The sequence below is a fragment of the Solea solea genome, chromosome 9, assembly GCF_958295425.1.
Source record: "Solea solea chromosome 9, fSolSol10.1, whole genome shotgun sequence".
In the NCBI taxonomy this organism is placed as follows: Eukaryota; Metazoa; Chordata; class Actinopteri; order Pleuronectiformes; family Soleidae; genus Solea; species Solea solea.
In genome coordinates this window covers 4,050,390-4,075,980 of record NC_081142.1, presented here as the reverse complement: position 1 = coordinate 4,075,980, position 25,591 = coordinate 4,050,390, and the positions used below count along the sequence as shown (strand labels likewise).

Below are 25,591 nucleotides of genomic sequence, written 5' to 3'. Positions count from 1 at the left end.
GAGTGTTGAGTTCATGTCTGGACCATTGTTTTAATCCTCTGAGATATAACTTGAAAGATAAAAAGATGCTGCCTGTTCTCCAGAGAACTGGGCAATGCTCCAGCATTCACTTTATCTGCGCTACATTAAATGTTAAAGGAAGGGTTCAGCTTTTTTGGGAAATTAACTCTGTTGTTAAGAGAGACGATAAGATAGCCAATGTTGCCTATTGGCTAAATAGGAGGCAATGGGCAGCAGCTGGTCAACTTGGCATTTAAAATTGAAAGGGAACAAGATAAAGCCTGGCTCCATCCATGAATAAATATCATTTGTGAGCTTAATGGGAACATTTCAAGAGTGACAACAATGCAAATAGGGAGGTAATTAGAAAGAAATTATAGTTAAAAATCTAATTAAAATCAGCAATAAAAGCTGCTGTGGAAAAAAGAAATAGTACTCCCCATTTCTTCTCAGAAAATGAAAGCAAGTTAATGGCATTGGTCCTGGCGGTTTCCAACCATGTTGTCATTGCAGTGTCCTGTGCATAAGCCAGTCATTAACTTTAAGGACATGCTCACAAAATTGGGAAAAAAACAGAATCAGCTGTTCTCGGAGGTCTTTTCAGCTTGTTAGTTATACAGCTATAAACTAGCTGTATGTTGAGTGCTACTCCAAGTCTTCCTACCATCCATTGACCTAGAAATATCATATTTTTTATGGTGACAGAGCATGAAATATTGGTCTCCTCATCAGTCCAAAAAATGTGCTGGCCTGAATTTTGCTGTTTTGTCACTGTTGTATTCTCCTCATAGTATGAACATGTTGACATGTATTTTAAAAGTATGATTTACAATAATTTGTCTCTTTATCATTGAGTCAAAAAACCTTGATCGGTCTCTCTGTCTATACTGTTACCTATAGTGTTATGATGTGTTGGGAGCTAATCCTGGCACTTATCTCTACCAGGAAAATGGCTGGAAAATATGTCCCATTCCCATAATGCATCACCAATGCATTTTACCTTCAGCCAATCCCATCAACATTGGTTTTATTTGGTATAATAATTTAACTAAAAAATAAAAAACATCCTTCATAGACTTCTTTTTTTGGAAGACACTGAACATGTGCGAAACAGCCATTATGAGGTGTCTCTGGGCTCACAGCACTGCGTCTGCGGGAGAAGTTGGGATTGAAGGGATGGGAGTCAACCGTTGCTTGAACAGTTGGCTGCACTGACAAGGCAGCATTCATCAAGGCCTGATGGGTGACAGCAGGCTGTATGAGAGAGGGAGAGGGAGAGGGAGACAGAGAGATAAACTAACTGACAAATATTTTTCAAATATTTAATCCATCAGTGCATGTGAGATATAAAAAATATAATTTTTTTTGTTTTTAATGGAGGTAATTACCGGCCATGTCTGTGATTGGCCTTGGTTGTTGTAATAGCAGCCATTCCTCCATGTATCCAGCCTCCATCACAATCATGGGTCATGACTGTAAAGTCCCACTACAGTGGTAATACACAAGGACAGCTGAAAGCCTGTGGCTGTGTGTGGTTGCGATGAGATGTGTAATTAGCCAATGCTGCCTGACAAACTGCTGCAGGCGCAGGAGACATGAAGGGAAATGAGCCAGGAGAGAGGTCAGGATAGAGGGAGAGAGGGTATTGCACCCCATAAAACTCAAGGTTGATTCAGTTTTTTTGCAAATATAATTTACGATTTATCTTTATCTCAATAACAGACATATATCTGAACTCACTCTGTTTATACACACTATTCCATTTGGGGGGATTCAATTCATTTAACATCAAGTCGTGTTCTCTGTGGGCTGTGGCAGGACTGTGGATGAATAGCGAGCATGCTACAAGGCTGCAGTTTGTATCAGCCGCTTTATTTGCATCGCCAAGTGTCCAGGTGTAAGAGGTGGAGGTTAACATCGCAGATCAGGGTAATTAATTTCTCCAATTTAGTCATTAAGTGTTGCACTGGAACCAAGAGCTGAAACCTGCAAGGTCTTCAGCAGAGTGACAAAGAGAGGGAGGAAGGGAGGGAGGGAGGAAGGGAGGGCAGAGAGGTATCGACCATGTCCAGTCAAGCAGAACATAAAACTAACAGTGAATCAGATTCAATTATGTCCACAAAATCAGTAATATTAATGTAAGAAAGCAATATTCATACTGAGTGTAATGTGAAGGTATATGCGGTTTGCTTTGCCGTGCGTGTATTTGTGTCATATTGTGTTGTTTGCTACTGAGGGAATTTCTGAAAGGGCCCCTGGAGTGAGACCTTCACTGGGTTTGCTTCTGCCAAGACACTCATCAGTTCTCCCACAGGGAGGGAGGACAGCAGGAAACTAGAGGGAGAGTGAAAGAGGAAAGGAAGATGGAGGTGAGAGATTGCGAGGAATGCTCAGGGCAAAGAAAGAAGAGCAACAGTGACTTGAAGACACATGAACCAGTTATAATAACTTAATGAAGGAACGTCTTGGGTATTGGTTCGTAGAATAACATCCACTATCACATATAATTCCATTTAAACTAAGGTATGGTTGTCCCCATGCCATTAATATCTACTGTCTCCCATTGGCATATAATTACTTTTAAACATAAACACAATTTGGTTTTCCTGGCCTCAGAATAAACTTTTTATAGGTACTTTATGTAAGGGCTTTGTTTTACGGAGGCTGCCAACTTGTGCAGAATGTGCATTCCACATTTTGAAGTGGAAGCTACACAAAAGAAGAAGCTCACATAAACCTAAGACTTTAAAAGCAACAAAGAAGGAGAAAGAAATTGCAGAGAGATTGAGGGAGTGGAGAGAGTTGTAAATTGTGTTTCCATCCTCTCTGGTAAGCGAAGGTCACTGTATAGTTCCCTGACACACTTTGGAAATGAAACTGATAATGGACTCATTCTGCGGTCTCAACATTAGATTCACTCATTTCAAGAAAAAAGGAAAGACGATTCATGATGCACCACCAACATTTAGTGGATTCTTGTGCCCCACCCCTGTGCAAGACTGTATGGGTTTTGGTTAAGTTGTTTTTGAATAATCTTGCTGACAGACAGAGCTTGTTGTCTACACCACGATGATTAAAACTATTATCTTGCACGTGTTTCAACAATGTTTCGTTTAAATGTTATTGATCAACAAAGAATCGAATCCGTGAATATTTTTCTACCTTTACTTAACTTCGGTAATAATGATTCCTTGCAATGCCAGGGAATATCTTTGTAACTCATTCCCATCCCAAAATAAAACTCAATCACAATATCTCTGTCCATCGTGCAGCTTCAGCCCTCATGTGTAATTAATGGCCACGAAATATAGTTTTCCCCCCCCATGTCATGTCTGGGGCTTCGTACAACAGAAAACAGAGGTAAAAAATAACATGTGAGGTTAATGCTTCAGAAGGTGTTTAGATGAAGAGAAGCAGGATGGAGAGGACACGTCAAGTTTAAAGAACCAATAAGGAGGCCATCATCCAGAGAAATTGGCTCCTGGGATCTTTGTTTAAATCTTTTGTGTACATGGAGCAGATGGTCAGAGGAAACTGTCACGCATTGCTGTCACATTTTCCCCCCAAAACAAAAGAGAAAGATAGTTTTAATATCACAGGCTGCTTCTCCTCCCAAATCATATCTACTTTCTAAAAACATTCCTCTGTTTTCTGTTTGGCCTCCTTTTTCTGTTTTCCACCCCGCTTCTTCATTCTTCACCTGCTCCACTCATCTTCAAGCGTGCATTCTCGAAAGCCTCGCAACACCCGCATCTTCTTGTGTTTCAGTAATCATTGCATAGCCTGGAGGAGGTTACTCTGGCACGCCAACACACTCTTCACTCTGATATTCAAATGAGCTTTTTGCATCCTTGTTTGTCATCAGTGCAGCGGTGTGTATATGTGTGTGTGTGTGTGTGTGTGTGTGCATGTGGTGTTTAATCTCCTATTTGGAGCATCACATGGTAAAGGCATTAACGTCGGTCGGTTGAGAAATTAGAAAAGGAGCTGATTAATTCCTGGTAATAAGGAATTAAAGGACACTTCTCTCCGTCGTCTCTGTTGTGGGACCAGGATTTACCTGCGCTGTGGTTTGAGGTGGCTGCTCTCTGCTGCCACTGTCATGAATAATCACCAGCCTTCAGATGATTCATGCTGCTGCGAGCTAGTTGGTTCAAAACACTTAGCCATTACACATGACACTGAGAGCCTGATGTATGACGGGCTAATAGCCGCACACTCCTGCACCATTACGATGGACTAACAGTAACAACTATTAACCTATTACCCAACATGATTAGAAGAAAAAGTTAATAATAGAAAAGTGGCTGTGTGTTGCATAGCCGTAAAAGAACGTTTGTTTGTTGTGTTTATGCTGTGACATGTGATTGGAAAAAGCCGATTTTTCAGCAAGAAAGAACATTTCTGAGTGAACTGCTTTAGCTCTGTGTTGCTGGAATCATTAATTAGCTCTCAGTGTAAAACATGTAAAAGTCCTCTTCATCTTAAACAAGGGGAATTATAATAAATATGATGAGATTAACAGGATGGTACCACTGTTCTTCTCTGTAAAACAGGTTAATGCACTTCCACTAGAGCAGCGGTAGAAACTAAATCACTTTACTACTTTATATTCAGTCTGGAGTGCCTTCATTTTTTTTTCCAGGACTTTTCTTCTGATGGTGGATCTGGCAGAGATGAATAAGCACTTAATGGCTGGCTCTAATTTTCCCTGGTCAAGTGTTAGTATGCAGGTACTCATCTGTTTCATTACATTAACTTAGGTGATAAGACCACTTCTCATTTGTTTCCAGTACAGACCCATGTAGCTCCCAAAACTTTGAATACTTCATATTATGGAGCACATATCCCATCATGCATTGGATAGGCTTTAGAGGTCTGTACAAGGACGGGCACAGAGAAAGAATTGTGTCCATGAAATGCAAATACCATATAATATATCGGAGGACATTCAGCGTTTTCATATGTGTGATGCGGATGAAGCATTCGTAATTCGAGGCCTGTCAATTACCGATAGGAACACGATAGAGCTGAGCTGATCAAAGCGCTGCCTGATGTAGTCTGGCCTCTTTGTTCCCGTCTCAAGGGATGGGGGAAGGGTGGGTGCATCAATGCTCTACTACATCTGGATCCCACTTTCACGATTTTTCATCACTTTCCACACACATACACACACTGGTTCGCATCAGGAAACAAACATAAATTGAACACACACGACTGCACGCAAACTTAAATACACAATGATGAGCTCGTATGCATCGACTCACTGATCTGAACATGAAAGTGCTTCAAAGTGTGTGAAATTGACATCACACATCCCCACAGAGACCTGCCAGGCTACGGAGATGATCACCAAACCTTTAGATTGGTTTTGAGTTTTGCCACTAATTATTTTATGCCGCTGTTTAAACTGTGTGTTGAAATCCAATTATCAGGCAGTCTGTGTAGTTTATAAGATTGTGATGGTGAGGACTGAGAAGGCTGAGGGGGAGACAACAGGCCATAATGAGAGACACTGTCTGGCTGTGAACATGTGAGGAATTTCATTGAGGTGAAACCCTTTGAGAAGATGCTCAGAGCCAAAAGCCATCTTGAAAGGGCTGCACATGTGGCCCCATGGGCCCCATGGGGCCACATGTGCCTTTAACAGCTGGCCGACAGAACCGTTTCTGGAAACTGTCCCCCTTTTTTATTTGTTTCTTCTTGTCTGATAAGTGGATCATCCCGTGACCTCAGTTGGCTTCTCTGTTTCTGCTTCTGTTTATTTTGTCAATGTTATTGTTAAGATAAGATAAGATAAGATAAGATAATATAAGGTAAGATAATATACATTTATTAGTCGCACATTGGGGAAATTTACAGTTAGAATAAAAAAGTTAAAAATAACACTTGTCTACACAAATAAACTGTGCTATGAAAAACAAAATGTAAGCAAGAAAAGTTGACATCTGTAGTCCCTGGGTAGGTAACATAAAATAAAAACATGAGGTGGCAATATAGAAGCACACAGCATTATTTCCTGTTTATCTTCACCGTTTAGATCAAATACAGATAAATAATGGGCACAAAACATGATATGATATGAGTGTAGAAACACTTTTTTACTCAGAATGTGAGTCAAAAAGTCAAAGAAGTAGTTTGACTGTACAAACAATTATATTAACAGGCACACAAGATAGCACACCGCTGTCCAAAAGTGATAATAAGTGATAAAAGTCAAAATTAAGCACATTAACATGTTTATTTTAGACAAAAGTGTAAAAACTCAGAAATAGTTTGCTATAAATATAATTGTTTACCTTTTAAACTTAAATAGCATTTTTCTCCTCCAGAAAACAAAGACCTCTCCGAACAAGTCAAACTATTCCTTTTAAAGAGCAGCCGTCCTCACTCATAATACAGTGCCAAAGTGAGAAGAAGCCTCTGGACATCTGTGATGTTGATTAAGAAACAAAGCAGGATGGTATTTGAAAAGTAAAAAGCTTTTGCAGCTGGCAGTTGTTTTAAATTGATCCCTCTGGTTCATAATGACACTGCAGAAACTGCCTAAAACTAAATATCAAGTGCACCTCAAATGAAAATGTCCGTCTGTGAAATGTCAATTTGTGTTGGCTGCCTCACTTTGATTTATAGAGTATGTGCTGAGTGTTGGTGGGCTACTGCATGCTAGATTTATCACTCTCTCATACACACACACACACACATATGCCCTTAAAATTAGTTGTCATGTCTAGACATTGTGAGCTGTGGGGGCCCCAGCTGGTGGCCCCCTGTTTTCAGACAGATCTACGTAGGAACGGAGCCGGGAGCAGATAAATAAGTAAATAAAACTTGTCCTCGGGCAGGTCTCATCAATTCTTATTCTCCCGAATGACTGTGCCACAGAATCGATATACCTAGAGGATCCCAGACTGTCATGGGAATCATGCTCACTCTGAGTCCGGACCTTTGGCGCTCTACAGTAAAGCTGTAAATAGCCAGGCTGCACCGTCAAACCCCTGCCAACCTCTCTCACTCTACATTGTTATATTTCTTCTATAACTCCTGCTGGTTTTCTAAGCAGAGGTGTGTTAACTCTTTCTGTCTCTGCATCTCTAATGGCGGTTTTCCCACAACTCGCACCTTCCACAACCCTCATTTTTACACCTGAACAAAGCTCGCGTGAAACTGGAAACATCTGCAGACTTTCATGATTCATTGCTATCCTCACAGTGATTATTTAACAAGCATAGAACACACTAAAGCCACATGTCTGTCACCATCAGATGCTAGCTTTATATTCATCCTTCCTTTCCCTGCAGGGTTTCTTTTCTCGGCACTTTGAGTGTTTTATTTCTCTGTCTTTCATTGTCACACATTGGTTCCTTTTCCCCCACACAGTTATCACAGTGCTGTTTTCACACTGTCTCCAACTCCCCACTGTCAAACTCAGGTTTTCTTCTTGCTGGCCACTGTAACTCATTTCCAATTTCTCAATTTATTCACTGTGCTCTGACGCCTCTCATCTTATCTCTGTCTCTTATCCGTTTTCAAAATGTCCTTTTCTGGAATATGTCTCTCCCCGAACTCCATTTCCTTTCTGTACCATTCACAGTGTATTCACTAACGTCACTTTTCTCTTCGTTAACGTCACTTTTGCACCGCTTAAGTCCTTCAGTTATAACCCACAATTCATTCCTTCATTTGATGTATAATGGGATGAAGCCAATATGAAAGATTATAATCATTCTTGATAATGTATGAATGAACAGCAGAGCAAAAAAAACCCTTTGTCACAATCTGTCAAGCACAATTAATCTTCCATTTTCTAATTTGTTTCTAATGTTCAGGATGAGGAAATGGCATCATGTAAAGCATGAGGGAAAGTTTTATTTTGATAAATAGTACGTGCTGTGATAAAATTAGTATATTTATTCAGAAGTCACAGATGCCCATTTTTTCTGAAGTGGTGGGTCTATTTAAACTGAATAAAATGCTGCTGCTACGGCACAGGTTATTTTTAGCCATAATAACTCTGCCGATGTTGACTTGTCCTCAGATGATCCTATGTTGAGTCATGTGAATGAGGTAAGTGCTAAGTTTGTGGTTGGAACTGTCCCTCCATCTCAGTTATTCTATATCGTAAAAGTCAATCATTTAATCCAACATTCAGGCTCTTGACTTGTCTGAAGAGGGACTATATTGCTAAAACACTGAGGGAGGAAGTAAAAGAAACATGGTGGATGACTATCTTTGTGTAAATGAGTTATGTTAACTGTGTAGGAATGAATGGGACGGCATCTTTGATATTGACTGATGTTACAAATAAACTTTTTGTGGATTCACGTAAAAAATAGAGTTGTGAGTATATTGCAATATATGATTTATATGAATACTCAATATCTTGGTAATATTGTGACTTAAATATCGTGATAATACTCCCACCCCTACATCTACTGTTAATTTGCTGTATTTGTTGTGCTATTGAACGTACGCGTCTCCCTGTCCGAGAACATCCTTGGGCATATTTTCTGACCCTACAGTAAAGGATAATGGCTGCAGTCACAGCAGTCTGGGGATAGATGTGGCTTTGTGAGACTATGCTGAAGGTAAAAGGTCACAGTCCAGTCTGTCCGAGTCCTCCCTGGGTCAGAGGCTCCCTCTCAGGTGGTCACTGCACTCAACGAGACATCACGCCCCATGAACATGTTATAAACGCACCATCTGTCTCTCTGCACCCTGTTGGTCTGATGATTTGGTTGTGTGTGTGTGTGTGTGTGTGTGTGTGTGCATGATTGTATCATCGTCGTGTGTGTGTGTGTGTGTGTGTGTGTGTATTACGTGCAGCCACTGATGCTGTGATTGTGATGAGATGCAGACTGATTTAACTGTCTATCAAAGCAGCAGACTATTCCCACCACTGGGCTTTTGTGCATCACTGAATACATATCTCCTAATTTTCCTCATACCATACATACCTTACTTTGTTCTCAGCCCTTCACACCCTCCATCTCCCAGACTGCCTCTTAACTTACTTGGGAAAACACAGGAGAAGATTAGATGAGTACTCTCATCGACAGACGGCTCTCATCCCTCTGGTAATTAGTCGAGTCACTTATTGTGGCTGAATGGCGTGACAAGAGAGGTTGAAGGAGGAAGGAGGAAGGAGGGAAGTTAGAGAACATTACAGGAAGGAGTATTAAGTTGATGCACGATATATTCCTATTAGAGGGCTTTGTAATATGACAAATTGAGCTGACATGGCTGTTATAAATGTTACCTTCCTGATTGGGTCAATCATAAATCCTGTGTGAGCTCAGGGATAAAATGTTCATCCCACTTCCAAAGTTTTCAGTCTTATAACGAATATAACAGTGTTTATTTATCACTCCACTCTCCACAAAAAAATAACAATATACTGATATGGCTGCAGGAGCTAAGCTCGTGCTGGTTCTGTGGGACACTACATACAATACATTCTGCTGATCTATAGGCTGCCACAACATCTATTCTGATGGGGGATCTGGTGAAGGGCTGATAGTGTAGGTTCGCTGACCGACTCTCAGGCCTTTGCCCCGGCATGATTCAGAGTCTCTGCACCACTGACTTTGATTAACTGAGGAGTTTTTATGGCCTGCAGTCAACAGCAAGGATTTACTGAATCCTAGATGCAGAGCGAGAGACCGAGAGACAGACAGGCAGACAGAAAGGAAATATAGTCTAGAGTGGAGCAGTGGAGAAAAGCAACAATGTAAAGAAGATGAATATAGTGTTAGAGAGAAGTGGGGAGGAAAAACCACGGCTGCCATCAATCAGCAATATGTTCCACTCTCAGACCTGCTGTAATATACAGATAGCATCAACCACATACTGTAAAAATGTGTGTGCGTCTGTGTGTCAGTGTGTCAGTGTGTGTGTGTGCGTCTGTTATAGTGTATGTGAAAGACACTGATTAAGAATCAACCATGGCAGTAGCAATATATCTTATCTTATAGATTTGCCTATTACAAGTATTGGTTATAGCATTATTTCATATTATTCTTTGTATCTGATTTTAACTGCAACATCACATTGTTGCAGTTAAAAGGGGGGGCGGAGCATAGGCGTATACTATAAGGGCCTATATTATTTCTGGTCCAAAAAACCATGCAGTCCTGAAACAAAAACTCACATTGTCCTTCGTCCACACACCCATATAATCATATGCATAGCCTGACAGTCTTTTGTCTGTGTGACACCATATTTGCCACTCTGCATCTTTAAACTCTTGTGTACACGGTGGTGAAACTATTTTTCCCTTGTTCCATTGCCCAAAGCCACATTTAAATTCCAAGTGAATACAAGCAGGCAGCCAAGGGGACCTTGATGTGCCCAGAACAAGTTTAACATTTGCCGCCACACAAAGTGGCTTTGCAGCACTGGTAAATGAGAAGTCGCAGACATTTTAGAATTGCCCGGCCACCCTTGCTGTACGTAAAAAGCTTTTTGGTGTTACCTCATTTTTTAGGAGATTCCCTCTCTCCATTCCTTCCTCTTTGTATTTCTCTACCTTTCCCCTTCCAATTTATTTTCTTAATACAGCATCTCACCCTTTCTCCGGGTCCTTTCCCATCTTTCTGCTAAATGACCTTGTCTTTTACAGCCACGGAGAGCAAAGTAATATGTTTTTTAACGTAACGAATGAGCGATAGTTGCTTCCATCCTACTTCTAAACAGGGTGCCGGGTGTTTCTGGCTGCTGCATTGTATCAATAACCGAGACCAGTGTGGCTTCTTGCTGTAAGTAATAGGTTTCTATATAGTTGTGGGCAGCCCTGAAGCTTATTCCTGCTCTGCACCATCACGGTTTTTAGCAATGTCATCTCGGCTTTGTGTGGTAGAGTCTGATATTTTATGGTACACAGCATCTCTGTCTTTGTCTGGCTGTTTTTTCCTTTTCCTCCCTTCGTCAAATTGAAGAACTTAAGCAGAAAAGCAAAACAATGAACACAATAAGTCCACCACAAGAACTCACAGGGCACTATACCTATACACAGTTCAGTGCAACATTCTCAGGTGTAATTGACAGCGTTTCTCAGCTCCACTGCAGTAACACCTGAACAAGCCCAGTCTCTTTCTGGCTTTTATTTTATCCTTTGTCCTTTATATCTTCCCTCTGGAGGAGGAGCTCCTCATCCATGCACAGCAGAGCTTACGCATTTACATATTACAATTACACACTGTTTTACATACTAACAACATATTAGTGTGTCAATAGAAGAAGTCAACAGTGGCACAGTAACTATAAAACCAAATCCTGTTCAATGAAAATGCTAATAATAGTACAACCCACTTAGAAAGAGCATTCAAGTGTGTCTTGAGTTGAGATGTTTGGACGGATATTATGCACTAATGAGTTTATATCGTGCATGCAAACGATCATGCGTGTGTGTGTGTGTGTCGCTCATAACTCGCACAAGCATCTGCCCAAGTCATCCACACTCGATTCACACTCACGACTGCACAGGTGCATTTGCATTCTCATGTATAATCATTTTGTTCATCACACGTCCAGTGTTCATAATATATCCGACTTCATTGTAATGCAGAGCTCTTTCATGTTAGTGTCTTCTCCTGCCTCTCAGAAACTCAGAAACTGTTGTTGTTGCCTGTGTGTGCACTATTTGTCCGTGTGTATGTGTGTGTGTGTGGGGGGGTATGTTTGTGAGGTCCCCATGTTCTGTTACCCCTTAAAAGTTTTTCTTTTAAGGGGTAAATTGGGTTTAGGTTAGGTTTAGGGTTAGGGATAGGCAATTAGTTGATGGTTAGGGTAAGGGGTTAAGGAATGCATTATTTCTTATGAGTGTCCTCACTACAAATACTGTGCAAACGTGTGTGTGAGAGCGTCTGGCTCTCACTGTAATTAGCCAATATGGTGGTGCTCTCATTTGAATGGCAATTTATTCGTTTTTGGAGCCCTGCCATATTCCCTCACAGTGGTCCACCAGGATTCAGTCCCTTCCAAGCCTATATGTAGCCTAGCAAAGCACTGCAGTGCCTCTTATTGCATCTCTCTCTTGAATGAATATCACACAACCTCTCATGATTTTTGTAGTAGGACGTTCAGTGTGGTACGGTACACATTTTCTTTAGTAATAGCTCCAAAATAACCAGCCCCCACTGTTTCATTTTTGGTACCCATCCCTTTGGTACCAGAGTACAATGGTACTGTACAGTACGGGTCAAGCTAAACCAGCTTCACCCACGACAATCAGCTGATTGGGCGACAGAAACGTCACTCCCTTGCGACCGAGGACCTTACCGTCCCAGACCATAACGTACTGTACCAATTTAATTTATGGCCATCATATGCGGCCATATATTATGGATATCATATACAGTATGGCTGGTGAATCACTGAGTGTAGTTGAGTGACTAATCTGAATTGCTTTTGACAGTGTGTTCGTTTCTATCCCAGAGCTTTGAGATGTTCTGCTGCTCCACAGGTTTCATGAGCTGGACCGTAGCCACCCACTCAGACTTTATTTTCATTTCAGGGTTTTTATACTGTAACTCGCAAGCAACAAAAGAAACCAACCTGAGGATGATGCATGCTCTGAGGTTCTATATGAGGTGCAAACAGCATACCGGCCCCATTTGTGCAGAAAATCTGAAGCACTAAAGCCATTTACGTATGACACAGTGTGACAGGTTGCTTACTAAAGCCTTGTAATATACTCCAGGAAGGAAAACTGTCTTCTGTCACTTGAGGGTGGCCTCATTTTTCACTCAAAGGGACTTAGAAGAGTTGATGGGACTCACACCGCCTGTGAAACCTGCACCAGTGTGTGTGTGTGTGTGTGTGTGTGTGTGTCTCTCTGTGTGTGTTCAGGAACAACAGCAGTGTGGGATCATGGAGTGACAGACAGGCAGCCTGAGTGATTAATGAGGCCTCTTAATAATGCATCATGGCGACGGAAGAGTGACATAACATATTGAGAAAAGTAAAGAAAATAAAGATAAAGGGAGAATAAATGTACAAATTGTGAGCTTGGGATGCAGATGGTGGCAGACATAGAGTGGCAGCTAAATTTATCCAAATATAGAAGTACAGAATAAGATTAAAGGTGACATGGAACAACAGATGGGGCTACCGGGCTTCATGGAAGGTTGAGGTTGGCCTTGTAAAAGGTCTTTGACAGGGACAGAAAACTAAGTTGCAACCCCTTCCCTCTGTATTTTCTTCCATGTGTCTCCCTCTTCATCTGGCTGTCTGGCTGTAACGGTCTAACCCCATGTCTCCTGGTCTATCTGTCATATTCACAGTATCTGTGACAGGTTGGTAGGGAACAGTGCACTTGCCTGACATGCTGAGATTTTGCACGGTCTTTTTTCCTGCTATTAAACCCAGCAGGAATTTTGGGTGTTACAAAAATAAATATATTTCTTAAGATTAGGCTACTTGAATTGTTAGGTTTGAGATCAAGTGTCGTACCCAGTGATACATCAGCATGTAAACCAAGCAGCAAAGAGCCAGGGATCCAATCCCAACCTCCTGGCTGGAGGACAACTCACTCTACCAAGAACCCAGAGCTGTCACAATACAGATTCTTGTTCGTATTACTTCCCCACTGCCCTAGTTCAGCAGGTAGAAAATATCCAGACCTTGACAGGCCTGCACTACCTCGTCTTTAGGTCCAAAGCTATGATTTGACAAGCACTCTTTGTGGCTGTAATTGAGAAGACATCAGTTCATAATCTTGAGTTAGACACTCTATTATAATAAAAACCCCATCCATACTGTAAACGTTAAGCCTTTATCTATACAGCCTTTTAACCTCTGAGGGAGTTGGATAAGCTGTAACTGGGCGAGGGGCAGGGTACTCGGGACAGTTCTATCACAGCACTAACAAACAGAGACAAACAACCGTTCACTTTCACATACTCAGCCTCAGTCAATTTAGAGTCTCCAACAAAACCCCAAACTGCACGTTTTTTTGGATTGTGGGAGGGAGCTGGAGTACCCAGAAAAAAAACCCATGTGAAAAGAAGGAGAACACACCGCTGCATGCTAACCACCACAACAACACTCTGCCCACTGTAAACAAGCAACAGAACATTTCAACCGGCATCAACATCCATCAAACTGTGGATGTGTCTGAAGGTCAGGTCTGAGTCAAGTTAACTGAATTTTAGTGCGGCTGGGGCAATAAAGAGAAAAGATGATGCATCACAAATGAAATACGGGGAAATGAGGGCAGAGATCTAGTAACACTGAGGTCAAAGCTCTGCTACAGGAAGGAAAGGATACGTTTTTCACCTGTTGCACTGTTAATGTAGTCTGGAATCTGAGCTTCAATAGATGCCACAATGCAAAATGAATCAATGGTGATGTATGTGCACCAGGGAGAGGCGGGTGATGTGGAGTATGTAACAGCACAAGCATAGTAGTAAACATACGTGCCTCTAACCCTGAGAGCACATAAACACAAACTAGGGAGAAAGCAGGAAACCTTCGTAAAAATGGGACTCAGTATTTCACTTTATGAAAATTGTGAATTTTTATACTGTGTAATAAAGATAAGCCAAAGCACTTGTCAGGAAGGGTTTATATGCATCAAATCAGTGATTTATACATATATGTAACTTTCTGGGGTGATTGTAGTAAGTAAAAAGGGGGATGTGAATCATTTGTCAGTTGTTAAGTAGTCATGTTTAATCCTCATTTTCATCATCGACAAAGCAACAAATTAAAAGGGATTGTGTTTCCGATAATGATACATCGATTTTTTCTGAGTACAAATACGATCACATGATTTTCAGTCCTTGCTGATACTGAGTATTTAATATTACGATTACAGCAAAACATTAACACCACTTTAGGAAGAATTGCTCATGAGCAGTGTCTACTGTGACTCTCATGATGAACACTGCATGTATTCATCTCTCACAGACCTTTTTAAATCAACTTCCATTCAGCCATGGCTCAGCAGAGATGACTTGGTATGAGGTCAGTGTTTTTGACCTTGGCTGCATTTTTTTTGATTGAAAGTGACCAGTGCTCTTGTAAGTGACCCTTGCTTTTTGTGTTCAGCATCTCGACTACCAGCCGCCAAATTCTCCTCCTCTCCCCCAAACGACTCCCCTGCCCTCAGGCTCTGCTCAGCCCGCCATGTCTCTGGAGATACCATATTCATTATTTACACTCAGGGTTTCTCGAGACCCACGGCACTCGCTGACTTACCTCATTTGGTCTCTATCCCATGTATCAAATAGTCAAATATAGAAGAATAAATGCACATATTTATTTCAGGGCACACATACATACCCAAGTGTGAGGAAATTAATTCAGCCTTGTTCAACTCTGTCTCCATTTCTTGTTTCCTCTCTTGCTCCAGGCGACTATGAGCACAGCTGCACAGATAAATGTGAAAGGATGTGAAAACGTTTTGGCAAAGACAACATTTCAGATTCAGATACTAGCATCACAATCTATTTACTATTCTCCGCATCAAAACAAACATATCACTTGGTTGGGAGAAAAAATGACCCACTGTGGGTAAGACAACAAGATTATCCACTGCCTTCAAAAAATGTTTTGATTTTCTCCGAAATTAAACATGTGCAAATATATTATAGATGGAAAGATCCAACCTGGCTGTCAAATAGATATTTTTGAGTATTTAATATGACACTATGATATGGTTTTTTTCAGCTGGTTTTTCAGCAGGGCAAACTTCGACTGAGATTTTGCTCCTGTGCTTTTTTTTATGGCTGTTTTTTATATTGCAGAAGTTGCATCAGCAGCTGAGCATCTTCTACCTGAGGTTTTGTAAACCATTCTCTTTGGTATGACATAAACTGTAGTGTGTAACTTTTAAATAAAAACAAATGTCTGTCACATTCAAACAGATGTCAGATCATCTTAACGACTCTCTCTTGTATCTAAACGACATTTAAATCAAACATTCTCGTGATATTCCAGTGCTGCACACAGAAAGTGATTTGTTTGACTGTATGTTAAGTGAGACAGCAAATGTGTGCTCTTAAAGTGACATGGCTGCAAACAGGTTGAAGTAAAAACACAAAGAGGCATCCATGAAAAGTGCAGTCAGCTGGCATGATGGGATAAACGTTATTTTTAAAGAAAATTAGTGTGTATCTTACATAGGACTGAAACAATTATTTGATTGTTAATCGATTTCTAAATTAATCTTCAACTATTTTGATAATTGATTAATCGGTTTGAGTGTTTTTTTAAAGAATTTAAACAAGTTTTTCAGCCTCTTAAATGTGCATATTTTCTAGATTATTTGCTCCATATCACAAATAAATCATTGAAACTGAATCATTGTGGTTTATGGACCAAACAAAACATTTGAGAACATCATCATTTTCATGTTTGAGAAACAATATGGACCAAACAAGTAAAAATAATCATTAGCTGCAGCCCAAACAGAGGTGTAGCCTATGTGATAAGCAGGTATATGCTGTATACCCACTACAAAAGGGCCAGGACTTACACATAACCACTTAAAATGTGCATTGATGCGTATCAGCACTGTTGATTGACAGAAATTGCACTCAAGAAATTGAAAATAAAGGCTGAGGGCATTGGTATTTTTCACTATAAAATGTGTTAATTACATTCAAATGAATCATGTGTGCTCTGTTTTTTGGAGGTAGTTGCGCTGGTAGTTGTGTGTGCGTATATTTTCCACATGAGTGGGGTAGAGTGGGCTGAACTCGCCACGCTAACATTATTCCTACTGTTCAACATTTAGCAGATATTACTGTAAGTGCTTGGGCTTACTGTATGTGTTGTTTGCCACAGCAGGGGATGTTGTACTCAAGGTCTGTGAATGTAGAGCAGCACATTCAGACACTCCTTACTTTTTATGATGTTCACCGTATTTTTCTTCAGCGATCGCGTCTCGGTTGGCAGGTTTTCATATGACATTAGCTGTGTGTGTGTGTGTGTGTGTGTTTGTGCGCGTGCATGTGCACTGCTTGCATATTCTCAGTGTTTAGCACCAGTGGCTATATATTAGTGTAGATTTCAACCCAGGAGCTTTAGGAGGGCATGAGTATAAAGTGAGCATCTGTGTTTTTAAACACCCTGGGAAAGTTGCCATTTTAATGGTCTGTCTATTTTTTCCCCCCTGCCTATTCCCAAAATGGAGCAGGTTTATCTACCCTGTAAACTGCAAGAGTAATAAACTGGTAACGGCAATATTTTAACAAAAGTCTTTAAATTTCATTGTGAAGTAAAAAGAAAATGCCACATTTCTTTTCTACACTTAAAAAAAGATTACACATGATGGCTATATTATGTTTGTTTGTACTGCACTTACAAACACTTAATCACAGCCCCAAAGGGCCTTCAGGGGACTTCATCATACCCGACACTCATTTTTAAACAGTAAATTAGAGTGAAGACTGAACTGAACAGAATGAAAAGGAATTACTGCTTCTGATTCACCCGTCTACAGTGTGTATTAGAAAAACCTCACAAGGCGAATGCTGATTTGTTGTTGATTTCAGTTGCCTTTGTATACTCACTCTCCCTCCCTCCCTCCCTCCCTCCCTCCATCCCACTCTTCATCTCTGTCTCCAGGTGCAGCAGGATGCGTGGCGAACTGCCTGTGTGTGGACTGCAGCCCCTGCTGGCCTTCCTTCTGCTTCAAACCACAGTCTGCGGTGAGTCCTCATTAAACTGGAAATGCTCCCTGTCACCTGAGTTCCTGTGTAAACTTCCGATAATTATACCAAAATGTTTCAGAAATGCCCTCTAATGTTACTTCTACGACTCTAATAATCGTCACGGCCGCTCATGTGGATACGATTTGAAATCTGGACATTTGCAACTTGTACTGTAGACCCCCTCAAGTGGACCCATCCATGTGAAGCTCTGCAGATCACAATAACATACACTAGCTTTGGTCAGCTACGGTCTGCATGATTGAGAAAGACAGTGACATTCTTTGACCATGTAGGATTTGTCCTGCCCGATCACTGTCGCCTGGCAACAGAGCCGTAGCTGCACTAAGGGCATGCAACGCAACACATATTAAGGCCCCCTGTTTGTTTGTTTTTTTACTCTTTCATTGTGACAAAGCCTATTAGGGCGAAACAATTTATCGTTACTAATCAAGTATCAATTACAAACAAATTACAAAAGCTGCGATTTCATTGTTTTGTGTGTCTTTTCAAAATAGATTAATGTTAGAAACAATTCATATCTTCTTCTCCATTTAGTTTTGAATCTGTAACACAGTCAATATTGAACAGAATTTATCTTTATCTATTTGAACTTTATTAATTAAATCACAATATAAATCATTCAAACCCTCAAAAAAAAAAAAAAAGAACGGTTTGCCACTGGCACACAATGAAAGTAGTTGTTTTTTTGTCGGAATGGATGGAAACATCCAAGGAACCTTCAAAATCTCCAATCAATCCTAATCATTGCACTGTGAGACAAACTGCTTTCAAATGCAGCCTGTGTAGGAGGTGGATCCTGGACTGGGACACAGTGAAGCTTGGTCCTGCATAGGTCAGCGCAATAAATGATTAATAACCAAATATTTTCTGATTCATTTCCTGCTGATTATCTTCAGAATCAATCACTTGGATCCTCCAACAAACACAAGTTTCCCACTCAAAAAATGTTTCATTACAAATCTTTGGGTGCAGTTTAATCAAAGCAGACTGACTGTGGCCTGCTAGCATTATGCTCCTTTAAATGTTGCTGAACTGTAAAAAAAACTAGTGGAAAAACAAACCAGAAATGTTTCAAATTCATCAACCAACAATGTTCTTCTCTGTAGTGCTCGGGTTCATTGGTACAGCTCAAATTACTACAGCAAATTGCAGAAAATGTGATCTTTCTTTCATTTATTGTAGCCTTCATGTATAAAAGACCATGAGGGCAGTAACACCAAACAAATGACTGATCAGCAGTGCTCTGTTGTGTTGTGGAAGAGCCCATTCCTTTATGTTAGACTTGGTCACACTGACCCAGCACACACCTCCAACATGTGAAAGACCTTCATTGCTTACTCCTCTCGTTAGTGGCCCAGCAGCACTTTCCAGAGAAGGTGAAAAGAGAAAAGTGTGGTAAACATGAGAAAACTCAAAGCATTTATCACGGCAAGGCTCAAATTCATCCATTCAGCCATTTCTGAAATAGCAAAGTTTTTGATATTTCGTTAACTCTCTCAGATGTTTATTTCTGCTACTCCTGAGCTCATTAAAATGTGCTTTGAGTTGGCTGAAAAGCTAGAGTTTAGGATCTTAATCCTCTCACTGTGCGCCAGCAAATTATACAAACTCTGAAGAGTGTTGACATTTTGCATTCGTGTGCTTACCTTATTTTACAGACTTGCATTTGCTGAGAGAATGAGAAAGATGCTGATGGAGACCCTTTACTTGATATTATGTGTGGTTTGGTTGCTCCACATGCTCCCTCACTATCTCTCTTGAAGGTTATCCTTGTGTATACCACAGTGCTACAGGGACGAGAACACAACACAATGATTCAGACCTGTCAGTCCACCTTCGCTCTCTCCACACTCTCTTTGGCTCGCTGTGCATCTGCATGCTTTTGTGCGAACACAGGACAGACTGAACACCCCCTCATTGCTCTCTGATGTCTTCCTGATGGTCTACTTCTCTCTGCATTGCATTGTTTCTGGCATCTGTGAAGACAAACGAAAATCCTCAGACCTGGCACTGGGGCCTTTTTTGTGACTCGGGGCACACTTCTGCAGTCAGAGATGATGGAAATGCAGCCAACTTCTCTGTCTCTGTCTGCGTGGGTATGTTTGTGAAGAAACCTTCAGGTTACATCTGCCAGGTGGTTTATGCAGCCAATTTGCACAGCAGTGAGACCCTACACACACACACACACACACTGAGGATCTGCATCTCAGAAGTGTATGTGTTACAAATACTCCTTGCTACTCTGCTCTGGAGGACTTAAGTTTTTGAGGGCATTAACGTCCACTCTTTTCATTTTCTTTCTCTCCAATCTGGCATCTTCTACTTTTTGGTTCTGGCTGAATGGCTTTTGAAAGAGTCAGTTGAGAAGAGTACGGGAAGTGTTGGCACTACAGCTCACCCCGTGACACTTAACTTGACAGGAGAGGGTGAAAATGTGGTGCTGGAGGAAGCATTAAGCTGAGCATTCCTGCACTTTTCTGCATGCACTTCTGTGTGTAGTTATATGAATTTAAAATGTTGGCTGCATGCCACACAAGATAAATATATCGTAATGCTTCAGAAGGTGCACAAATTAGTCAGGGCAGCAGCAGGGACTTCCTGTGAAGCCTGGTTTGGAGTCAGAAGGACCGTGTAGGAGGACACCCTTGTCAGGAAAGGTTTGAGGGGCGGTTAGAGCATATAATAAATGATTGAGGAATTGAAACATTTAGGATAGGATGGTAACACGGAAGGAGTGTAAGAGGCTAAGTCACTTAAGTACTTGTAATGAGGTACTTGAAAAATTGAGAACCCAGAGGCCATAATAATAACCATTTCCTTTACAGTCATCCATGCCCTGCAGGTAAAAACGGCAGGTACATTTTTTCATCCCGTCACTTTTTTCCCTCCTTCATTTCCTCAAGAGGAGCCTTCAAGTGAATTTCATCCCTCATTTGCATAAGGTTAAAAAACGTAATTGAATCCTGTTTTCACACCACCAGTCAATCCTGCATCACCTGGGATCCCACGCATGCCTTTACAAAAACCATCCTCTCACATCACACTGAAAAGGATGGGGGGGCAAACTTTGCATGGCCTTGGGCCACGTTCAGTGGATCTCGGCTGTAATTACGTGGACAGACAGAACTTCAAGTGAACTGAAGAGGTGATGTGATTGCATACGCAGTTAATGGAAAGACGTGATTAGATGCAAATTCACCCAGGGCCGTGCAAATTGATTTAACAAACCATGCGAGTTAAAAATGCATCACAAGATGTGCACACATATCCCACGGCTTTGTGAGGAGGCTTCACAAATGTACACAGGGAAGGGGAGATTCTGGATTCTTAGTAGTCAGCGACTGAGCCAATAAAAAGAACATAAGTGAGTAAACATAGTAACAACACAGTCAATGAATCTATTGATAGACTTCTGCACAGTTTATATAGTGCATTGATGGTTTGGTGCCACCAAAACCAAACCAAAACTGGCCCATGGTCACAGTTGTGGCTGTGTGAAGCGTGTCCATGGTTACTTTTGCAAAGCTACTGTAATATTCCGACTGTCATGAATCAGGCACGCAGTATCCATGTTTGTCTGCTTTATCACAAACACTCTTCAAGAGACAAGCACTTTATGCTCATTGTGTAGCACAAGGAAATTGCTTTTGCGAGTGCCCCCGAGGCACATTTAAAATCCCAAACTCTGAAAAAAACAGAAATGAGAATGCTGATTTAAAAGCAGAGTTCAAATTGCTAACAATACAATAAATAAATACATAAATAAGCAGTGAAAACAGAATAATCAGAGAATATGCCATTTAGTGTTCAAGTAACCAGATGGGATTATTATTGCACACATTTCACATAATACTTGCAAACAATATATTGCACATTAGTAATATGATGAGTGAGAGGTTAGCAGGTTTAAGGTAGTTGGGGAAAATACACATTTTTGTGTCTTTTCTCCTCAGTAAATATCTGGTCCTTCCATTTAGGTCTGGTCTAGGACCCTTTTCTGACTGGCACCCTTTCACAGGATATGATGCAACTTTAACACGATTATTTGGAGGCTACACTCCCTCATCTCTTCACCACAACCCTGTTCTCAATCACTGTTTATAGAAATAAGCAACAAGGAACCAGATATCAGTGATTCAGTAGTATTTATAAGGCACAAAATTCTATAAAAGTCTATAAACATGAAATATAAATGAGAAAGAAATGTTTACATACCTGTAGATACGATTCATATATGTTGCTGAATGTGGGGATTGGTCCCAGTTATTCTGTTGGCCATGGATGCATTTAGCCCATAAACTGGTAAAAAGTACAAAGCTAATATTGGCTGTACACCGTGCCCCGCCTTGGCACGGTAATTTTCCGTTTCCATTAGTGACTGAAGAAATAGTTTTAATGAACTAATTCTAATGATTCAGTTACACTCAAAACAACTGCTTTACAAGTCACTAGTTTGTGTGTGTCGTGGGTAAAACGACGTCACGGCAGTTTCATGCAGTTGTGCAGTGATGACTCCGCCCACGTTGAGGTACTATTTTGTAGTTGAAGACCAAACTAAACCGTGCCGTGGCGAGGCGAAGCGAGCTGGGACCATAGGTGGAAAAAGGCTTTTGTAAAGTGCGTTCATTAAGTACGTTTTGATTTGATGCTTTGAAAATACAATTAAAGTGAAATGAAATTAAGTTAATTAAGTTGAAGTGATGAGAAGTTTATCTTCTCTCCGGAGATTTGTTGTTGTTGTAAAACAAGGAATATTTTTAACGGACAAAATTCACACCCAAAAATAAAAAATGAAGAGTGTGATAAAATGTAGTAGATTTGACTGCTGGATTAGTGGAGAAAATACGGAAGATGCAGATGGGAGTCACAGCCCCAGTGAGTGAGACACAGACAAAATATGATGGGAAGAAAAAAAGAGAATAACAGAGAACATCTGAGGAGGAGTGCAGGCACGGAAGGAAAGAAGAAAGAAAGGGAGAAGCAGGTGGGATTGGCAGGAACAGTTTTGGGTAGAGGTTTGCATGTCAGAGATAATCAGCATGGAGACAATTGCCAAACTCTGCATGATGTTTGCCTAACAGAGTATTGGTGTGTGTTGTCACTTGTGTCAGTCTCGCTCTGTGAGCGTGTGTGTTTTCAAACTCTGCCCTGATCAGAAGTTCCTTAGCGTTTATTGCATCGGGGCCTCTGTTGCCATAGTTGTTGTTTTGGTGGCTTAGTTTTAGGGATTAGGCAAATTGGACACTGAATTGACTGTAGGTGTGAGTGTGGGAGTGAATGGTTGTTTGTTTGTGGCCCTGTGATGGACTGGTGACCTGCCCTTTTGCCCTATGACAGCTGGGATTGGCACCAGTGAGAGAGTGAGTGAGTTTGTTGTAATCCATAGACTTTACAAAAAAATATATCTAATCTCTGGTTCCAGGAAGTGGAGCCAGTGTAGAAGTATCTGAAACCTATATTCACTTGACTTACTATCAAAGGGTGACTGTTGCTGGCAAAAAAAAGCAGTTAGTTAGTTTGCAATTCTAAGAAAAGCTATCCACCTTCTCAGTCATCCATGTCAAAGTCATCTTCAGGATACATTGAAGATGTTTCACCTCTCATCCAAGAGGCTTTCTCATTTCTGACTAACTGGTGTACAAATCCAGGCGTTCTGAATACCTACCTAGAGTGCTTTTATGTCATGAAATGCCGGTCATTCACCCCCCGACACAGAGTGTGTGTACACAAAAGAACAAGTTTAGGACACGTTTTGTATCATATCAACTTTTTCTCCACATGGAGCAAGGTGTTACAGGAGAAAATAGGATTATGATGTCATAGTCCTACCTTTCTCTTGCTCGCCTTCTTCATGTGTATAGAGTTTGTACAGAGCGCCACATACAGGTCTGACATATATTATACAGTGTTCATAGTCGTTCTGGGAGATTTTGCGTGTATGCAATCAATTTTTGAAACAATGCTGTGTTTACGGAAAAACTTTGAAAACCCCCAGTTTCAGGCTGTTAGTTTACCCTGAGGCAAAGTGTGAAAGAGGGTTGTTAGGGTTGCCTGCGAGACTTAGTTTGCGAGTGTTGATCCTTTCTGGATTTGAGTTCAGGACAACATTGTAGGTGGCAGAGAGTCGGCTACATATGCCTCCTCCTCTGTTAAGTGATGGTTTCTCCAGATGCTGATGGCTTCTTTCACTCCTCTTTCAGTCCTCCTGTCTTCCCTGGCCAGAAGGTGAACATTCTCATCATTAAAAGACTGTCCTCTGTCCTTTTAGATGTAGGTGAACAGCTTAATTTGGTTTCCCCAATGTAAAGTTCAGGACAATCCTCATTACGTTCCGCTGCATAAACAAACAGAGTAGATTATGGTCTCACACAGAGGTAAGGAGCAGAGTGGGAACAAGCATAAAAGTTTTTGTTTTTTTCACAGGAGCATGGAGCGGCATGTGAAAAACTGATGTGACCTTAACTAACGCTCACATTGGATGAAGGAGCACATGCGGATGTATTCTTTAGCTTTAACTGAACTCAGCTCCCCCTGACTCTTTTCTCTCTCTCTCTCTCTCCTTGTCACTGGTTCAGGCACTGAGAGACATATTGATACCTGACACATCTGTGCAGTCAGGCTTGTTATAACAAGCTTAACCTAGCGATCAGAGATACAATTGAAGTCGCAACATGAAGTTTATTGCCCGTAACTGAAAACTCTGCACCTGCTGAACATTGTGCGAAAAACCCTCTAAACCCAGAGGAAGTTAGTGAGCGATTTCAGTGCAGCCGTCTGAAAATGGACCACAGTGTAAAAAATTGAACAGTGGATTGAAGAGTGCTCATTCTTAAGTGTTCCGCTCACATGCTGTCATTTCAATCTCTAGTTTCAGGTCTAACACCATGTGTCCATTTTGTAAGCTATGGTCCCATAATAGTCAATACAGCCTGGTATGCTGTAGGGTGTGCCTATGGTGTAATTGACAGCAGATTTTGTGGAGTGTGACCTTTCAGTCCTCACACTCAGTGAGATTTCCCCTCAGGTTCTTCCCCCGTGCTTCATCCTTTTATATAAATATGGTTTGTCTGGTTTCAAAAGGCCATTGTGTGACTCCACAGCATTTGCCACTCTCAGCATTCTCTCACTCTCCAAGTCTGCAATTAAACCCTGATTTGGTGTTAGTGTTTTAGAGCAGCCTCCTTTTTTCCCCTGTCTTCTTTGGTTTTTTTTTGCCATGTGGTTTTACACCTCACTCAGGTACTTGTTAAAAGAATGCATGTCTCCATGTCCCTTTACAAAACAATAAGGACAGCAAGCAGTTTTGTCAGACCATCCACTGTCACAAAAACAAACCCACACTTTCGGCTGCTGCTCCTGATATGTTTTATTCATATCAGAAGATAGAAAATTATTCACCCACTTTCTGCTCATTTTATAAACGTGCTTATTTTTTTATTTTTTGAATCAGTTGTTTTATAGTATTATTGCATTTAATTTTGTAAATTTAAATGATAAAATCAAGATGAACTTACTGAAAAAGAAGATGACAACTGTAAATTAATTGAAAGCTTCCTGGAAATCAAATTTATTTGTGCACTGCACCTGAGAACATTGCAACTTCACACCACAGCCAGTGTTTTATTTTACTTTATGTGTTGCTACATTTTGAAATGTTAAATGTAATTTGATTCCAATTATCTGGCAAATGGAGACAGTTTTCCATCTCACTGCTAATTAACTGTAATTTGAGTTGTTCCATGAGTGAGATCAAAGAATTTTGGGACACCAGAATTTGGTGTTTTTGGTCAATTTAACTTATTCTCATGTTCTCTTAATTGAATATATTATACTGTATGCATATAGCTATTCGTTAATACTGTTTTTTTGCAGCTTTGCAGAAAATTTGCTAAATAAAAGTCAACTTACAC

General features: G+C 40.8%; 1 protein-coding gene across 1 annotated transcript in view; it reads left to right on the top strand.

The window, feature by feature from the left end:
* The window catches only part of ncanb (neurocan b), a 146,366-nt gene that overhangs the window by 18,081 nt on the left and 102,694 nt on the right, over window positions 1-25,591 (top strand). Inside the window, exon 2 of the mRNA XM_058638222.1 lies at window positions 17,575-17,657. Within this exon, the coding sequence (XP_058494205.1) occupies window positions 17,585-17,657 (73 nt within the window). The 5' untranslated portion in view covers window positions 17,575-17,584. The remainder of the gene's footprint in view (window positions 1-17,574; window positions 17,658-25,591) is intronic.